Source organism: Cyanistes caeruleus, chromosome 1, assembly GCF_971803275.1.
Source record: "Cyanistes caeruleus chromosome 1, bCyaCae1.hap1.1, whole genome shotgun sequence".
NCBI classification, from domain to species: Eukaryota; Metazoa; Chordata; class Aves; order Passeriformes; family Paridae; genus Cyanistes; species Cyanistes caeruleus.
The window spans coordinates 99776453-99796627 of NC_141701.1; the positions used below are offsets into that span (position 1 = coordinate 99776453).

Sequence of the window (20175 nt, forward strand, 5' to 3'; positions counted from 1 at the left end):
TGCTTTTCATGAAACAGCAGGCAGCATGTACACCTACAAGAATCATTAAACACAGTTAGCAAAAAGCCATCAAGTTTGTCCTGTGTTCTTCACCATGCTGTTAAAAACTGGGCATTAAACAGCTCTCCAAAGAACATAAGGATCATCTGAACAGATGTTGCAGTCTCTTTACAACTCAGTAACCCAAGGGATCTCCTGTCTCTTGACTTGCTACTTATTATTGCCAAGGCATGAGCAGAGATCTTTGCAGAATATAGAAAGAGATCAATATATCAATTTCCAAAATCCTTTTGATTAAGACAAGGTGTATTATTACCATAATATCACATATAGGGTTATATCCTATACATACATATGCACACATAAAGAAACCCCCAGAAGTTCATATAGTCATAGATATTTATAAAGAGTCATAGCTCTTTATTGTGTATAGCTTAAGTTTTAATAAGGCAAACATTTGAAGTCAGGTTTTCAAAAGAATTTCTGCCATAAAATGTGGCAGGGTGTGGGGTGGAACTTTAGTTCTCACAGCAAGTAACAGATAAATTCAGATCTGAATTCAGTTTCAAGCTTTTTCAAGAAAAAGAGTAGCGAGAATCAAGGATGTTTTCATGTGTGTCAGACTTTCAAGCTAAAGTCTCCTACACATACTTTATGCAAGTACTAAATAACTCTGTATTTTATAAATGAAGTAGGTGGACACGATGTTAAGAAATTATTAACTGGCAGTTGGCAGGTGTACCTTATAAAGATGATGGAGAAGTACAGTCAATATAAGGCTTCTGCTGAATTTCACAACTCAAGCACGTAGGTGTGCACATGAACAAAATTAGCCATTAAGTAGAAAAGTAGTAAGAAATTATAACGTTATAAAATATGTTGACTGTTTGACTTGTTTCCCATTCCTTTTTATTCTATAGGTTGCAAAGCAAAATTTTGCCCACATTTTAAGAAGTTAACGATCACTGAATGACACAAACAATATAAGTGGGACAAGGGCAAATGTATACTTGATCCATTAGGTGTGGCTTGATGGGATAATTCATGGTGACAAAACACAAGCAACATTTTAGCTTTTAGGCAGCTGGAAAACAGCATGAGATGGTGACCTTCTTGCAGTGCGACTACAATGGAAAAAAGGTTAGAGATGCAAGAAAAATACAAATGACTATGCAGACAGTTTTTCCTGCTCTCTTGATTTTCTTGCTCTAAAAGAGAAAGAGAGAGAGAGAAAGAGAGAAAGAGAGAAAGAGAGAAAGAGAGAAAGAGAGAAAGAGAGAGAAAGAGAGAAAGAGAGAAAGAGAGAAAGAGAGAAAGAGAGAAAGAGAGAAAGAAAGAAGAAAGAAAGAAAGAAATAAGAAAGAAAGAAAGAAAGAAAGAAAGAAAGAAAGAAAGAAAGAAAGAAAGAAAGAGACTGTTTATTCTTTTTACCTCATTCTTGATTTATTTGATGCAGCTCTGATTTGTTTTCAGTTTTTTTAGCCAAACTAGGGAAATGTTTTGTTTCAAACTAATTTGGGTAAATTTTTTTCTAAATTGTGGGAGGAGAAGCAGGGAAACAAGGAAAAAGCAAAACTTTTTATCTGATCAAGCCTTTAAAATATTTTTTTATTTTAACATGGGCAATTTTCTTAACAAAGCTGTCACTTCAAAATGAAAACAAATGAGTTCTTTTAGAAAAAAAAAAATTAAACTTTTCCAAAATGAAAGATTTTTTTTTTTTTTTTCTTTTTTAGCAAAGCATATAATAAAAAACTGCTCTACCTTTGTTTGGTTTTAGTTTCAACTCCTTGCTGACAACGTTTCTTTTGCTAATCCTACTGTTGTTAAAATTTCCTTTTCTTTTTCTTTTCTCCCTTTCACCTTTCTTTTCTCTTTGACTTTTTTCCATGCTGCTTCTTATAAATGCAAGTTCTCAAAGAATAATCAATGGAGGTATCAAAGTAGCCACAGAAACACTGTAGAGCAGCAGAGCTGACATGGCTCTGTGTTAGGTTTCTCCTTCAACTCGACTCATCTATGAGCTGCAGTGAGAAGAATATGGTGACTCAGAAAGGACTCTTGGAGGGCTCTTTGCTGGGTGGACCAAAGGGGAAATCAAGTGGCAAGTAATATCTTTATTGAAAAGTTCTCAGTCACGTTGTTTCCACTGTATTCAGCAGAGTACCGTGGTCTTTGTCTTCTGTACAATATCACATTGTCCTTTCACACCATTATCAGGTTTACACCCTGCTGGGCAGCACAAAGCTGTCATCCATCCTCTTCTAGCATAAGCAAACAAGGTTTAAGTTTGGAAATATTGACATACTACAGTATCTATCTCTTACTTTGAGAAAACCCAAATATAACTGATTCTAATGAAGGACCCCTCATAACAGTCTCTTTTCCCCATGTTTTCTCTTGAACTACATTACTCCCTACCTCAGGTTTTTGCTGGGCTGCATTCCTACTGCACATTAGTCCTGGGTCTAGCAAGGGAGTCCTGTGAGAATTGATGTGTGCAAAAATGCCATGTGAAAATAGATGCAGTTCAGGTATGGTGTTTAGAAGAGCTTCAGTGCAAAGCCAAAGCAACAGACTTCAGTGCAAGATTATCTCTCATGGCCTCTTCAGTTCATTTTTTTTCTTTTTTCATCCTTTCCTTGGTACAATGACCAAATTCAGATGCTGGAAACCTTACAGTAGAGAGGTCATAAACTATAGAAATCCCACCCCTCATTTCCTGTCTTTTTTTTCACATTTGTAGAAAGTATGTAAATTACAATAACTTCTATGAAAAATAAAGATGTGTTCAATATTAAAGGAAATTAAACAATAAAACCCAAGATACCGTTATTCATTTTGGTTTTGCCGTAAAGATTGTGTAAAATTTGGGTGCAACATTACTGTTTCCTTTTAAAATTCATCATAACCAACCCAGCAAGCTCAATTCAGTTTGGGATCTATTTATGTATTTTTCAATTTTGGACCTCTTGGCTGTGCAAATGGAGTTTCAGAGCCTACACTTAAGCTTCTGTTCATTTATAGCTTGGTCTTAATTACAATATTGAATTATTGCAATCAAAAACTCCATTGTTCTGACATCCTAGGATGGATGTGTGGATCAAAAACAACCTCAGGAAAGAAATTAGAGAGGTTGTTGTTTAACCTCATAAATTGAAGGCTGGAAGAAAATGTCTAATGGACCTTTATAAAAGCATGGCACAGATGAATTCTAGGATCAGAGAATGGGTGCTTAAGCTCAAGAACATCATTGGCCCAGGGTAAAAAACAGATATTAACTGACAAAATTTAGTCTGGAAAATGTTATTCTGATGGTAGATAATATTCTGCTAATAGTGTTTCGGAATTGTGTTTTAATGTTAGCAGCCAGACTCAAGCCAAACCCAACTGATTAGAATTTGAATTGCTTTCTGTATGGGATTAAACAATCAGTTTGCATTAGCAGAGGTCTTCTCTGGAGGCAGTTTCTTTTCCTGTATTCAACTTAATTATTTTTTATAACAAAAATTGTAAAAGTTTGTAAACTGGGAGCCTAAAACATTTTTCTTTAATATACAATATTCAGAGATTTATGTAAGAGTAATGTGAATGAAAAGTTTAGCTGAAAGAATGCACGATTGTTTGGAGTTTGTTTCTGGCATAATATAAAATAAATCCTGATTGTATGATATACTTTGTATTCATTCATTCTTGTATGATTGCTCTAGATAGAACTGGTAAGCCATTGAAAGACACAGTTAGAAAATACAAAGGACATTTATGTTCCTTTCAATACCTCATGTACTTTATTCAAAAATAGACTCTTGCTATGACATAACCTCTTAGATGTGCTGTGGTTTGTGGTCATAGTTTAGTAGCTTTGGATTGCAGCCCAAGGTGCATTGAAACAGTTTAGGTGACAAAAATACTACCCTATTTCCAAATAAAGATCAGCTTCCCTCTGCTTCTCACCTTGAAACCTTTGGAGATGTGACCTTTTTGAACTTGTTTGTGTGCAAGGATGATTCTGGGTACAAAAGAGAAAAGCTATTTGCTTTTAACTAGTAAAGTCTATGATACCCCATGCATTGCCTGACAGTCCATTATTCCTGAGTCAAACATTTGGGTTTCTCTGGACTTGGCTGTGCCTTTTTCCAGGTCCTGATATGCAACAGTTCACTTTTGGAATTCTTTGTTGTATGCAAAGCTTGCTTAGACTGGGATAAAACTTCCATTCATATGGGGTTTTTTGCTGCTTCTTTATCTCAAATGAAGTGACAATATATTATGTAAACTGCAATATGTGGCCTGCAGAACTCCGTGAATATATGTTGAAAGTCAGGTTTTCTGAATTTGGAAGAACCAATGAAAACCTGCCACTTGAAAGCCCAAAGATATTGAAAAGAATCGTCTGTGCCTGGGTCAGGGGAGAGTTTTAGTACTGTACAGATGGTAGCTATAGAAACAATATCTGAGTTTGCCTAGATGATGATGAGAAACGTAAATAATGAACAAACCTTACCAAATAAATGTACATACTGTGCTGAACAGAAGTAAAACAAATTCACTAAGAAATCATAGAATTGGCAGCTGCACATTTATTTCTGTTAAGTGTGTGTGCAGTGAATAAAGTCTTAGCCAAGGGCTGGGTTGCACATCTGCCTTGACCCTAATGCTACAAGCTCCAATATAAACATTACAAAAAAAATCGAAACCTATTTCATGTCTTCCAGCATAGCACACAAAGACCATTGCTCTCTGGAGTGATTTTAGTAAGTACAACTGCCCTTGCTTGCCATGTTTTTAGCTTTCAGTTTTCAACAGCTCAACTCTGACCTAGCAGATAAAAGCAGTTTTGTACGTGTGATTTTAGGTAAATGGAATTGGATTAAATGTTTCAGGCTGGTCCCTCTTTCTTTGTCTGCTCCATGTTACTTTCACAAGAAGATGTCTGTTGGGAAATCCTACTGCAAACTTTGCCTCATCCTACCAGCAGAGCTTTATGAGAGATGCCCAGACTGGATGACTTCCAAGAGCTAAGTCAGTGCAAAGTATGAAGTAAGACACAAGACCATTAATGAAACCTTTCATCTTTTCAGTTTAGTTTTGGTTCGACAAAGATAACTAGGTTTCTGTATTAAGCCTTTAAATGTCTGTTTTTGAACTGCCTCTTCCATTATTGCATATTCAGGTATGGAGAGATTGATCTATAGCATTCTGTAAATAATCTCATTTTCATATCTTACTTGATCAACTACGCAGTCAAAATAATTGTTTTAAAGGCTTTAATTTGAGGGGTTAAGGGTGTCTCATTCTCATTTGTCGCACTGAGCAGAAAATAAAGATGTTCAGCAATTGTTAACCAAAACATGCTGCTTGTAAAATAAATTGTTTTCTTTCCACATATGTAAATTATTCCAAAAAATTGAAAGAAAAAAAAGAAAAGAAATTTAATGTTGGTGGTTGGAACATTTTACCCAGGAAGTGGAATCACATGAGTTATTGTGTTTAGTCTGTTTTTTATTCATACTCATGTGCAAAGGGATTAATAAAGGAGATTGAAATACCCACGTAATCACCAGAATATCCAGATAGCTGTTCTGGAGATGGTGGGTTCATGTGCCATTTGGCAAACAAAAACTGCCTGTATTTTACTATAAGTGACTGGGTTAAACCACTTTCTTCAATTTTAAAACAATCAAAACAAACTTCTGAACAAATCTTTCCTAGTTTGGCTTGAATTTATAGAATTTTCAATCTGAAATTTTTATGAAACATTTTATGGAAATTTTATGGTTTGTGGATAAGTTTTGCCCAGCTCTCATCTGTGTCCAGATCAAAGCACACCTTAATGTTCTTGACTCAAGCATCATCCTGCACATGTAAGTATAAAGAATTGTCTTTTTAATACAGGTGGACAAGTCAGGCTCAAAAAAATATGCTATGTGCAGTCATTCTCTAACACTAATATCTCCTGGACGATCTGACAAAGTAGAAATCCAGGAAGAGAAAATTTTATAGTTCACTGGTATTTATAATAGCAGGGCTCTTGTTCCAAGAATGGGGGCCTAATTACCTTCTGAAATTCGAAAAAATCACACTGACTATAGTATATTTTACATCATGTGCTACAGTTATTTTAAGATATGAGCAATTTCAATCTTTTTTTAATAAAAGCTTTTTGCATGGCACTTTAGCAAATCTGTGTATAAGTGGGTTTCCAGAATCACTTACTTTCTTGGCATTTATTCAGGAAGATGCAAATTCTGTTAACTGGCATCTATATATAGATATCATAAATGCACAGACATAACTTAATTACCTCTTGGGGTGTTATTTTTTGTTCTTTTTAAAAACATCTTTCAAATAAACTAAAATTCTGTGTATCATCTTTGAGGTAATTTTAAATAAGGCTAACTTACAACCCCTGGGAGAATGCCTGCCTAGACCAGCCTTTAAAAGTTTGATCCATATAAATTATTGTTCTCTATTTAACAACAAAATCAATTAAAAAAAAAAAACCAACAAAAAACCTTAATTTTTGTTGTTTCCACTCATGAAAAGATTGAGAAATAATTAACAGAATGGTAGTGGTGGAGACACCAAAAAACAGTCAGAATAAATTATTGAATACTATAATAATTTTCACTGCTTGCAATGCTTCAAAAACAATTGCTCTCTCAAGGGTCTGATCCTGGTCCCTTTCAAGCTGATGGAAGTTCTTCAATTAATTAAATGAAAAACAGCATAGACACAAGTTAAAATGAACTTGTTAGCTGGAGTGTCACTTTATATTCTGCCTCCACAGAGTTTAAATTTGTTGCCTGCCAAATAAAATTCTCTTCATTTGCTTTCTACATTTTAACTGCAAAGTATGTGAAAAGCAGTATTTCAAGTTTTAGTGAGAAACATCTCTGTCTTGTGTTTACTTGGGTTTAATCTTCATATGCCTGCGCCACTATGGGAGGAAAACTCACAGGTTTTCCATCTGAAATCAGTCTCTTACCTATTTACCTGTGAGTTGCTGCTGAGCATTAAGCTTTGGGTCACCAGACTGCTGGCTTGTCTAAAGTCACTATCTCCATCATACGACCCAAGTTGCTTGTTTTCTGAACATGCACGCTTTTCATGTTTGCTTTCATTTTCTAGTGTTTGGCACACCTTTAAGAAGACAGCTATCAAATCTGTTACAGTCACTCAGTGTAAAAATGGATTTAAGATCATTCCAGGCAGTGCAAGTACACAGCATTTCTCAATGTGGAGGGCTGCCTGCTAGGCTCACCCAGCCGAGCTCCCACTCCTCCTCTTCCACAGGATGGGAGAGAGAGTAAAATGAGAGGGAGAAAAAAGAAAAAAAAAAAAAAAAAAAAAAAGGAAAAAAAATTAAAAAATTATAAAAAAGAGGAGCTTGAGAGTCAAGAGAAAGGGAGACCATTTAGCGAGGGGTGGAGAGGGACCGGGTGCTGCGGTCAGTCAGGGGTGAGGCCAGCCCCTCTTTGCCGCTCCTGCTGTCTCTCGCTGTTTCCTTGCTCCAGCGGGGGTTCTCCAAGGGACTGCGGTGGCGGAGCCCCTCATCTCCCTCATCCTGCTCTCCCTTCGGGGCTGCCAGGGCCTTTCCTCCCCCTTTTCCCCTCACGCCTTCCTGCCCGGGGCTGCGGGGCTTGGCTGTACCCGGCTGTGGCCGGCGCTGGGCTGCCCGGCCTGGCCTCGCCCACGGGCACGCAGCCGGAGAGCCGCACCTCACACTCCTTGTCAGGAGACGGGCAGGACACTCTGCAAAAGGCCGTGCTCCTGGCCCCCCAGCTTAAAACAAGAACTGAACACTTCAGTGGTGATAAACTAGCAGTTTATCAACAGCAGCGAATTTTTCCTCCTATGTTTCTCAGTCAGCAACAACCAGGGAAGATGGCTGGGTATGGGCTTCTCAGAGTTGGTCAGCTGAGAACTTTGCTGGAGTAGTTGAGCTGCTCTGAGTATCCCAGCTCAGTCCTTTGAAAGTAGTCTGGATGTCTCTCTACTTGAGTAAAAATTGCAGCAATTTCGAAGGCACCATGGCTTGGAGAAAAAAAGCCACCAGACAGCCAAATAGGTAAAAAAAACAAAACAACCAAAGAAACTAAAAATCCGGAGCAAACCAAACAGCCCCCAACCCAAAAACACACAAGCCCAACACCAAACTCCACTTCTTGCAACATCTGTACCTTTAAAGGATGAGGATCCAAAACCCATGAGCTATTTATGTGCTTTGCAAGAGCATAAAAAGTTGGTAAATTAGAAAAACAGCTTTGAAAGGGATCTTTGTCTCTGTAGTTTTGTTTAGAGGATATGCCAGCCTTTACTCTCTGATGTCAGGGGAAACCTTTTCATGTTGGGGCAGCTCTTCCTATGGCCACTTACTGAGTAGACTTTGCTGCACCTCTTACCAAGCTGGGACTGCCCACAGTTGAAGAGAGGAAATCAGGGTATATGAACCACTGGTATCTTTTAGTATGGGAGCTTTTTTTTTTCCATAAATCTCAACCAGGGAAACTGGAAGAAGTGTGGTTTGGGAGCTTAAATTGAGGTAAGAAACAAGGTAGGTACTGCAGGTGGATTCTTCTATTGCATCAGCTTTTGGATTGAAAATGTCTGGTAAGATGTTTGGGTTTGTTTGGTTTTTGTTTGGGATTTGTGTTTGTTCAGTTTTTTGTTCAGTTGGGCTTGGTTTCTCAAATCTTTTCCTGTGTGTTACTGTCTTTTTGCTACTATATATTTTATTTATTTTTTCATTTTTTATAATAAATAAACTTTTTATTAGTAGATTGCCATGCCAGCTATATAATTTTAATATACCTCCAAGATAAATCCCTGACAAGGTCCCATGTAAATCAGGTACAGCTGTTTCCTAAATCCAGTCATTCCTGCCTTGTTGTTTTCTAGTAATTACCTCATCTACAAGAAATACTGTATTCCTGTATTGTGCCCTTGAGTATACCAAGTGATTCTATTAGCTTGGCTGCTGCTGAGACACCTCAGAGTTTTTGGTGTGGGATTGTTGGTTTTTTTAAATACTATGTTTTTTTCATCTAAAAAATGCACTTTGCATCTCCAGTATTCCTACTGGTTTAAGCAAGAGTTTGGTGTACTGGCTCCTTGCCTCCTTTGAGGTCTTCCTCTGGATATTTCAGGTTAGGGCTTACTTACGTACTGTGGAGCTTTGTCAGTCATTGCCCAGAGTTGGCATTCTGTCTGATCGTAATTTTTTCACAACTTTTCCTGGGAGATGTGTATCTGGTTTTGTCATTTAGTCCCTGGATTTTTGAACAATTACTCAAAGAATTAGTGTAATGTCAGCAAATTACCCCAGTCTCTCTCAGAAGCCTTTTTGCCTCCAGATGCAACATAGTTTCAGAGATATTTTTTTAAATGTCCCCAATTCTGAAAATGTGGGGCTTAATTTATGTATTTGTTCTATGTCCCTTAAGCCTGTTACAATTTTCAGGGTCATCTTGTCCTATTTCTGGCCCCACTAGAGTAAAACTCATGAGCATTCATTTATCTTTAGGTGTTTAAGTATTTCTGTTGTCTTTCACATTGTTTTGATGCCTTCATATGAAAAGTAATCTGCTTCCTGGATAAAATATGGTTTATTTCTCATATTCAGTGTTACTGCTGCCTTCCTCTTGCAAATCTAGGGTCTCTGTCATGCTTAAATGAAAAGCTAAAGTTAAATACATTTTCTATAAAAACTCATTTTGACATGGTTTGCTCTCTTCTCTGAGTAGAACAGATCAAACTATGCCAAAATCAGATTGAAAACCTGATGGGGACATATTTCTGCTTGCAGTAGTAGCAATGTCTTGTCCCATCAGCTACTTGGTTCTTTCACATTGTGTACTCCATGTCCTTCTGTTCACATGGGATGACTTTTTTTTGCCTTCTCTTTTTCCTTGAAAACATTTCATCCCAAGGATAACATTGGCATAATATTGAAAGTGAGATAATACTGTGCAAAGTTTTCCAGGTTTTATGTCATAGCTTTCCCTTGACTTTGCTCATGTTCACATGAGTCCTATATAAGACTTTTTGAAAATGGAAGAAAAATTCTTGAATCTATTCATGATCCTTTTCCAAGCTTTTTGGGTTGCAGTGATTGCTGTTTTCCATATAGCAGGGGTGAACAAACAGCTTCTGTGCTCTGTATTCTACTGACTTTTTGTTGCAAAGATGACCAAAGAAATGTCAAATATTGTAAGATTAATTAGTTTTAAAAGCCTAACAACCTCTGTATCAATTAAACATTAGTTTTTCACTGAGCATGTCATTGCTCAAAGACTTTTATGCAGTGTCTCTCTATTCTATGTTCCTAAAGTGTTGAAGCATGAAACAACCCATTCTGAATCAAGGTGGATGACAAAATACCATTTGCACTTACAGCATGACTATTTTTAGGATTTCCTATTAGCTTATGGGCTTTGATTTTTCTTTAAAGGCCTGTGAAATAAACATTACCAGCTACATTACTTTCCAAATAAGTAGGATCAGGAGAAGACATATGCTAGTATTTTCAAATGTAAATGTGGGATTGCCTCTGGACACCTAGATTAAGATATCTGTTAGTTTTGTACTTCACAATATAGGTATTTTTAGTCTTGCTATTCATTTCTGGTAGTGCTGGAGGAAAGTGTTCCAAAGCTGTAAAAGTCTAAAGAAAGTGCAAGAAAAGAAGAAACTGGTTCCAGAAAGGGTAGATAAGAACGTGTCAGATTTTTTTTCATGGTATTATACTGTTTGAACAATAGTGTTGCTTCATTGCAGTAATTTGAAATTTAAAAGTTCATTACAAGAAATAAATATTTTGATACTGCAGCATTAGATGCTTTGATGACATAACGATTGCTACCAATTCCTAAAAAAGAACATATTAACCCTTTATATCTTTTTTGAAAGCAAGTTAATGGGATTCCAGCTGCATTTGTGAACCTCTCAGAAAAATTGAGGTTAACCCACCGTAAACACAACTTCTGTCACAGCACTTGAACATCTCTCAGAGGTTCTAGGTAGAAGTCACAAACAAAAATACTCCATATTGACTCATGAACATTTCCATGATCCAGGACACTGGAAGAATGTTGTGTCACTTGGAGTGATAAAGAATGCCAACTGTATTTATTTTCTGAGGATCCTCCTTGCCAGGCTGTGAGTAATTCTCTGTTATCCATTCTACATTTTTTGCTTCAAAGTCCACATTGTGTTCCTTGTTCCAAATTGTGAATTCTGGACATCTTGCAGGCAAAACAAATTTTTATTACCCCTTGGTGTGATCCTTAGCTAAAAGAAGTTAATTTAGGTGACAGAGACAACCACTTCAGTGCAATTGAAAAGAAAATTGAGTTTCCTTGTGTTTCTTTGCCTGTATCATAACTCAAGCTTTGTTTCTGATGCAGGATAATGGTGAGCCTTTAACATCTTTACAAAGCATATCAAAAAATCTTCCCTAATTGTAGCTCTAGTAAGACACCATCTGATCTTCAGTAAACACACAAGTATAAGTAGCATAAATTAGAGTTTGAAATTTCTGCAGTAATTTCCTTCATCCTCTTCTTAAATAACTTGGCTGTGGATGGTCCATCAGTTTAAATGATAGAACAAAAGGTTCTACAGCTACAAAACAAACTATTTTGGCTTGCTTCTTGGGTGGCTGTTCATTGTTTTACAAGACAATGGGAATTGTCATAGTGTTTTGGATTATTTTCATAAATTTATTGAATATTTATCATCAGGAATACTTCAGTTTTGTATTTTGAAGTTTGATGCTACTTACATTTTTAAGAAATCCTCTGGTACTTTTCCAGTTTTCCGTGACTTTTTCTAACCGCTTGCTCTCAAAATCCTTTTAATTTTTGTGAACTGAGTAAACAATCTGGAAGTCTTTGATAGACAATAAAAATGGCACCCCACAATGCTATTTAAAAAAAAAAAAGGGCGACAGACACTATTATCTTGTCCATGTTTGACATACTTTCCTGAAATTTCCCACAATTACTGGCTCAATTTCAGCTCTGCTGGTGGTAAAAAATGTAGAAATGTTAGTATACACAGGACACTGATGTGAACTAGTGTTTCGGATCATCCATTGTTATTTATTGCTATTTATTACTTGTGTATTACAATTTCTGTGACCCAGCCTTGTGGATCAAGTATTTCATTGAGCTTGGCACCAGGCCAGCTCTAGAGAGCAAGACTGTCCCTGCCACAATGGGTTAAAACACCGTAGTTAAACTGCCGATGAGCTGTGCACCTCAAAATGTCTCTTTGGTTAGCAGAGAAATGCAGAGGTAGACCAACACAGCACCCAGAAAATTAAAATACTAGTTTCTGCTTTCACAACAGCTTCCATGTGGAAGTTGTGCATTCTTTACAACTGCAAGATCAAGACACTTATGGATGTTTGATTCTACTCACTACTACAAGTATTTTAGAAATAAATATAAAAATTATGGAGGGGGTTGAAGGACACTGACCATGAAAGACATAGTAGTATGCAGGTTTTATTCTTTTCTGACAGATGTAGCAGTAACTTGTCCTTCCTGTATACTTATGTAGGTTTCTGGAGAGTAGGAGAAAATAAATTTCAAATAGGTTTTATCTTTCTTGTGAAAATTGCTCCTAGACAAATATATTACTGCATACACTGATATAGTCTCTAATTTGGCAGGTCTAGTTCACCCCTAAGCAGAGGAAAACAGATTCAGTAGACACATAACTTGTAAAGAACTGTAGAAGTAATTTGTTAAACTATAAATGTTACTATGTTCACAGTAGCACAGAATCCGCTATTACTGGAGAGCTGAACATATTTTGATTGATCTGAGATCAAGCTGTAGCCTTAAAACCACTTCACCTGTTCTGATTGGTTTTGACCAGAGGAAGTATATTTGTTCAAATGAGCCCTTCTTTCAGAGGAAGGTGTTTCATTACCCTTTGAGAACATGTGCTAGAATAAATATGTTTTAACCTCTGTAGATTTTCCCTAGGGGGAAAAGGTACTGTCTTTTCTTTGTTTTTGGGAATAGATGAGATTTCCATAACTGTAAGAAGAAGAAGAAGAAAATAATTTGTGGGCACCTTGAAGTACTAGTTTGTCTATAAATTTAGCTGGTAACAAACTGGAGTGGCATACTGAATTAAGTTAGTACAGTATAACATTAGCCTGGAGCATTTTTACTTATCCTGAATTACATTACTTCTTGATAATGATTGGATTGTTTCTTCTTCAGCACCAAATGCAGCATTGCTGGGAATTCACCATGTTGTGTAATGGGATTAACATTTATTTATGGACTTCATTCATCAGTACTGAAGTAATTTCCCAAAGGTATTTTTGAATGCTTTATTATTATTATTGTATCAACTTTCCATTGTATCATCATGATATTTTTGTAGGGAGCTGGCAAGTATGCAGGCATTTCAAAAGAATGCAGGAACTTGGAGCCCCACTGGAAGGTTTTCATTTGTCATTTTTTAACATTGCCAGTCTGCTCTAGGTATTAATATTTCTTTTTATCAATTATAATGGGTAAATAAACTGCTCTTAATTAATTTCTAATTGTTTCATGGTTTAGACAAAGAGAAGGGCCCTTACTGGATTTATTGAGAGTAGGACAATTGTTGGAATCTTCATATGATCTCTATAGAAGTGACATTTAGAAATTCTAAACTTGTAGAGGTTACAGGGATATATTTTCCCTGCCTTAAAGTCCTTTGTGGATCTTTAAGATTTAGGCAAGCTCCACCCTGTCCTTTGATAAGGAGCATTCACTTTTTGTTTTCTCCTGTGCTATCCAGAAATAAAATTCAGCTTGCCTTTTATTTATTTATTTATTTATTTTAAAATCTCTGAAAGTTTTATTCTCTGAGATCACAGTTCCCTGGAACACCTCTCATGGAGAGAGGAAGATACTTCTTTTGCTTCTGTACAAAACATTTGGATGTAGTATTTCCATTGTGCAGCTAATTTAGCAAGTTTCTGGGTACATATTTACTTTTCTATGACCTTCTGAGAATACCATTATTAAAACCTCACACATCATACTATGAAAAGTATTGATTTATAGTAATCTTACTGGGATTATTTCTGGGTTTTCTAAAAGATCATTGGGTGAGGCTATCATTATAGATGTTAAAATTGGAACTGAGACCACTAGGTAAAGACCTACTTTTCTCCTTCAGAAGTCCAACCTGTTGAAGATGCACAGCTACCAAATCCTTGAGATCATTCTTTCCACTTAAAAATTTGCAGTACAACAGGAAAACAACTGAGAAGCTGCATGCCCCATCTCATCCACATAATGAATGTAAGAGATCACAGAAATAAAGCCTAGCTCAATCAAGTGATCCCAGGTTAGAAACTATAAAGAAAAGACTTAAGAGTTTAGTAATCCATGGATGAGTGTGTTTAATATTTCTTGTCTAGAAATTAGACTTTTTCTAAGAGCTACAACTAATGAGCATTAACCCTGCTTTGAAACACATAGAAGAAAACTAATACAAATACATTTTGAAACAATTCCAGGAAGTCAGGTGTCATTACACTTGCCTTTAGTGATGAAGTATTTTAGAGATAGGTCAAATTCCTTCCAAGACTAAATTGCATTAATGGGCACAGAACATCTGGAAAAATATGGTATGCCTAGAAACACCTTAAATGGCCTGTTTTCAGAAGACTTGTCTGTATAACATGGTTTGACGTTTTTCTTATGTGTGATTCAGCTGTTTGGTTGTTTTTTTCTGAAGTAGAATATAGGCTAGGAGACAAGATATAAAAAGGTATTTGGAAGACTATGGTCTATTTATGTAGCGTTAATTATTGGGGAAAAAATGGTTTTGAATGGAAAAATGAAGTTATATGTGCTTGCAGGTAATTTGTAGTGGAAAAGAGTATAGGGTGAAGATAGGTCAAAAAAAAAAAAATCTGAAGATCTGCATTGCGGGTTTTACCTTGAATGGTTTGCATTTTTCAGATGGACCATAAGTAGATCAGTTTGGAAGTTTTCTTAATCTGGGAAATTCTTGTTCACAATTCATGAATCAGTTGTTTGTTTCCCTTAGGGAGAATATGGCTAAAGTAATTTAAAATTATAATGAAACACTTAGCTTTACTGCATAAGTTAACTCAAAATTTTACATAACATCTCATGCTTTACATAGTTCTTCAAAGTGAACAGGAACTAAGAATTTCACCTGAAATTACATCTGTTATGTTTTGTTGTGAAAAGTGCTTTATGATATTAATTTGTCACAGCTAAAGTTGTGTATTAGAAATGCAGTATTTACAGTAACTAAGTATTGCATTTTCATTGAGCATTTGATTGGAAAATTGTCAAGAGTTTGGAACAAAGGTATCAAATTTTGCAAAGAATTAAGTTCTTGCATATTGAACCTATTATTGAATGTGAGCAGTGTCCTCACTTGGTCAAAAGGTTGACTCAGGCTTATTTTTGTCCTAGTGCAGTGTGTTGGAAAGAAGTAGGCTTGTGTTTTTGTCTTCTTATGATGAAGCTTTAGTTCCACAGAGGCGAATACCCAGGATAGAGTTCAACATAAACCATCTTCTTTCAAACCATTATTCCAAACTCCGGTGTGTGTAGCTTTCCTTTTAATGTTGAAGTGCACCCTTTTTCTCTACCAGTCTGGGTCAGGAAAGTTTTTGAAAGTGTGCTGAATGTTGTGGATACAGTTAAGTTTGATTTTTGTTGCTTCAGAGTGTTAAGGAAATATTAGGATAAAAGGTTTCAATTTAAAATTTCCAAGTATGTCTTGCAGATATGGCCAGGACCGGTTTTAGAATTGTCTGCCTCCTTTCTTATTTGTACCTCTGCAAGTCAAAGAGGGAAGAACAAGTGTAGCATATAAAAATTGTTATAAGGTGCACTTAGATGAAAAAATCTGTTTCCTCGGTTTCTAAGGTGCATTTGAATAGCCATTTTTGAATAATCTTTAAGGCAATTTCAGGTATAGAGCAAGAACAAGGTCAGAGACAAGATGAAGAATATGTTTCAATCAATGAAATACTTCATTTTCGAAATATTTTCTCACATATACTGTTTCTTGGTAAAAAGGAAATGTTTTATAAACGTGACAGTGTAAAGGAATAGGCATGGATGACATGCTGAATCAAATCACTACTGATATCAAATGGTCCCTTCAGCCTGAGTGGACAATTCTTTTGAAATAGAATGTGGCAGTTCTTTTGAAATATCTCTGCTTTATTGCCTTGCAACTATTAAATAATAGTTTCAGATATTTAAGGCTTTTCTCTGTGTCTTTCAGGGGCAAAAAATGCCTGTTTTATGCTGAATGCCCCTTTTGTTTCACTCATTTTGCTGTATTATTTTTATTAGTTTCTTTGCAAATAGGAATAGTTCAGGATGCACTCTGTTACTACTTATAACGCTAAAGAAACCGCAGCTCCATCCTCACTGTAAGCAAAACTCGTTTCACATCCATCGAGTGTCTGAACAGACAAAAGTGCTTTGATCACTTTCAGCCTCTTTTAACAAGGGACTTGTTTTATTTATAGAATACTTTAGCTATTACTAAACATTTGCCTGGCACAGTTGGCATATGACATCATTTTACAAAAGCTTGGGTTTCTTTAGAGCATTCCAGCCTTAGGCTGCTCTTCTTAGAACTAAAGAAGGAGCATTATTTTTCCACCAACTGAAAAAGGTATCTTTAAATTAGAGCCAATAAAAATAAGATTATAATCCAGAACCATTCCCAAGTAATGACCACAATGCAGCAGTCTCCTAATGAAGACCTATTTATATTCACTGCTGCAGTATTTCCGGTGACCTCATGACAATACCAAAGATTTTTCCTATTCACTCATGCAGGGAAGAAAAAGAAACAAAAAAAAAGAAAAAAGACAGAACTTCCAGTAATCTCCCCACCAGTTTTCATTTTATGAAGTTGCATTGCTCTCTGAAAAGAAAAATAAAAAAACAACCCCCAAAATGATGGAGTGTTTTTCTATCCTTGTATATGCTATTTAAAATGTACATTATAGATGAAATGCCTTGTAGGATGAGTATAATGTAAGAAGAATCTGTCAGATCTGTAAATGAATGATGAAGACAGTAAATAATATTTAATGTTTGATTTTGACTATGTTGCAATATGGATAGTTTGTATAGAAATAGAGTAGTAATATTTGTTGCCACTGCTAACTGTCAACATTTTCTTTATTTCTTAAAGTGGAATAAGATATGATGAAATGGGTCTTTTTAAATTATATTTTAGTAATTCTTTGGTAGAGCAGAATATGAAGACTGTTCTCAATGTCATTTTTGTAATTGGTGTAAACTCTATACATATCCCATTATTTGGGCTTATTTGCTCTTGTCTTCATTCAGCTTTAAGACTTAAGTCAGGATTACTTTTTTCCTAATGAGATGTAAACTATTCATATTTTTCACACAACACAGTGTGTTTAAAACTTAACATAGCGTAGCTACAATATTATGACAGTGGCTGTCTGAAGTTAAAGTTTTATAAAAGCTTCTCAAGTTCATTGAATAATTTCTCAGAAATGAAGACTGCTGAACTAAAATTTTACAGTCTGGTGTTTGTCCAGGTTCAGACTTTTCCTCTATTCTTGGGAAAGTAATTTGGTTTTGGATGTCTCAGCATCACCAGTATAGAGTACTGCTTCTAGGTAAAGGAAAAAAGTATATACATTTCTCACCAAATCTTGGTATTTCTGCATTCCTGTAGGTCTCAGTTCTGATTTGATTGACTGCAGAAGGGTAGGGTCAGTTAGGGAGAATCAGTAATCCAGGCAAAGAAATTTTTAGGACCATTGTAACTATTTCAATTATATTTTTGTGGAAACTATTTTTTTTTCTTTTTGAATTACATACCTGCATGAATTTATTTAGGATTTGTTTGTATTTTCAGCAGTGTTAATCCTATTCAGTTGTCTGTTGCGTATGTTTATCACTACCCAGTAGCTCTTTGGTTATTTCTAAGATAAGTTTATCTTTTTAACAACTTTGATGTAAGTAGGGTCATATCTGCAATGTATGGTAAATAGCAATGAAAATTAATTTGCTTGGGCTATATTTATCTGAAATTTCTTTAAAAAGCTTGTCAGTGTACCATCTGGTGATTTTTCTCATGCTAAGTCTCAGAGATTATTTACTTTACTCGTTGGTATTACTAAATATTTGACATAAGAAATCTTGCTTTCTCAGAATCATTACCAAAATACTCCAATATGACTTGAATAAATTCAAAAAATCTTAATATGTCAATTTATATATCCTTATTGTAATGGCTTTTGAGCCACATTTTAGAACACACGATTTTGCTTACCAGTGTAAAGAAGTGTTTGTATTACTGTGTTTTTAATGTACATGATACAAAAAATTACAATTATTTACCTAGATTAAACACATTACAGAAGTTATAACTTCGAGTTTTTTAATTCAGTGCATGGGTTGTGCATTACCACCCAAGGCACTACAGTTGACATCAAGAATCCAAAATTTCATTAAATTGGATGAGTGTGAATGCTATTCAATACCATTTTACATTTGGCGGTTTTAGCTTTCCATTTTCATAAGGTTGAATAAGATCTTGTTTTCTTAAGCTTTGGATTTGCCTGCCTTTGAAAGAGAACTTAATTTTCTATTTTAGAAAAATTATCTCTCTGCAGTGTCTACAGGGAGCATCTACATGACAAAATTAAGCAGTGGAACTGTAGTCATCTTTATCACACTAATCCTTCCCAAGAGATTAGACTGTATTTATTCTAGTATCTGAAGTATTCCAGTATATTTAACATGAATAGATTCATATTATCTTTAATTATGCTATTTAAACCCTGTTCAACTTAGTGCTCAGATAAGTCATGTTCTTCAGGAGCCATTTATATGCCTAGGGTGAGAAGTTATTAGGATAACGTCACTGACAGTCGTAGTAGCTCTGATTTAACTCTATTAGTGTGACATATTGAAACCTCATTAAATTTCTCCGTTACATCGAGGGATGCCAGCCTTGTCAGTTGGTGAAAGTTGCACACTAGAACCAGCTGTGTTTTCAATTTAGGAAGGTCTTAGCATAGGCGTGAGACAGAAATGAGAGCTTCCCCTGTTTGTGTTCACATCATAGCTCTAAGCAGTGGGTGGAGGGTTAATGCGATGACATTTTGTGAAGGCTACCTGCACTTCAGGAGGCTGCCCCTTGTCTTCAGAAGTGTTGATAGGTCTTTATTCCTCCAGAAAATCTGATACAGTGCTGGAGCCCAGCTGCTGCTGGTGCTGTGTTTTTCACACAGATAACAGCCTTTTAAAATACTTTTGCAAAATATAATTAAAAAAAAAATTCAAAAATCAACTGTGTGCCATAAGTAGTGTTATTAATACATAGGTAGCACTTGTCAACATGAACTGTTTTATTATCTGGATCTAAAATAAGCTTTGTAACCAACACAGTTTTATTCTGCTGATTCTGGAATGGCACAGGGTGTCAGCAAGCATTTGTCCTGAGTTAACCACTTCCCGTATTTCCCCTGAGAAGCAGTGGTGCTGTCTAGAGGGAAATGAGAAGGATGAGAAATTATTTAGGGATTCTTTAGGGTAGGTTTGCAGAAGTACTGGGCTAATCCAAATGTGCATTAATTGACCTGAAATCTTCAGGTGCATTCTCTTCATTCACTTTTACAAGCAAGAAACTTGGAGAGGGAGAACTGGAGAGATGAGAAGACAAAGCAAAAAAACCTACAAACCACATTTCTGTGTTTCTCTTGAGCTCTCTGCCTTACCTTTGAGTTGGTGAGTTTTCTGTCTCTCTCACTCACTGTAAGTGCTCTTCTTCCTTGAGGATGAAGAGCCAGAGTAGGCTTTGCTACTTTTCATTAGTACCTGCCCTGGAATGTCTTTGAAAATTGGCAGGGCATTCTTACAGGGCACTGTGTAGAAGAGGGGTAGCAGGGCTGCCAGTCTGTTCCAGCACTTGTGAAAGACTTCAAAACACATCTCCTCACAGGTGTTATTTTTATGCTGTATAGAAAGGGAACCAAACCAGAAATGTTGTGTAATGTGACAAAAATATTTAGGTATGAATCTGACTTAATAATGCTGATTTTTCAAAGCTGGTCTTAATAGAAGCTTACATTTGAAAGGATGCTAAACTGGAAAATTTTTGCTC

The 20175-nt window shown here is 35.9% G+C and overlaps 1 protein-coding gene across 4 annotated transcripts in view; it reads left to right on the forward strand.

Annotated features, from left to right (window-relative positions):
* The first annotated feature begins 7449 nt into the window (after window positions 1-7449).
* The window catches only part of LOC147655768 (uncharacterized), a 204427-nt gene continuing 191701 nt past the window's right edge, over window positions 7450-20175 (forward strand). Inside the window, exons 1-4 of one of the 4 annotated variants that reach the window (XR_015274681.1) lie at window positions 7450-8545; window positions 10912-11160; window positions 13242-13339; window positions 14194-16719. Coding sequence is in view for 1 of the 4 variants with exons in the window: in XM_086844839.1 (XP_086700965.1) it covers window positions 7989-8071; window positions 11079-11160; window positions 13242-13339 (263 nt within the window). In the remaining 3 variants the exon portion in view is untranslated. Of the gene's footprint in view, window positions 8546-10911; window positions 11161-13241; window positions 13340-14193; window positions 17576-20175 lie in introns of those variants that run through there. The other 3 variants (XR_015274687.1, XM_086844839.1, XR_015274698.1) reach the window with 3 other exon arrangements.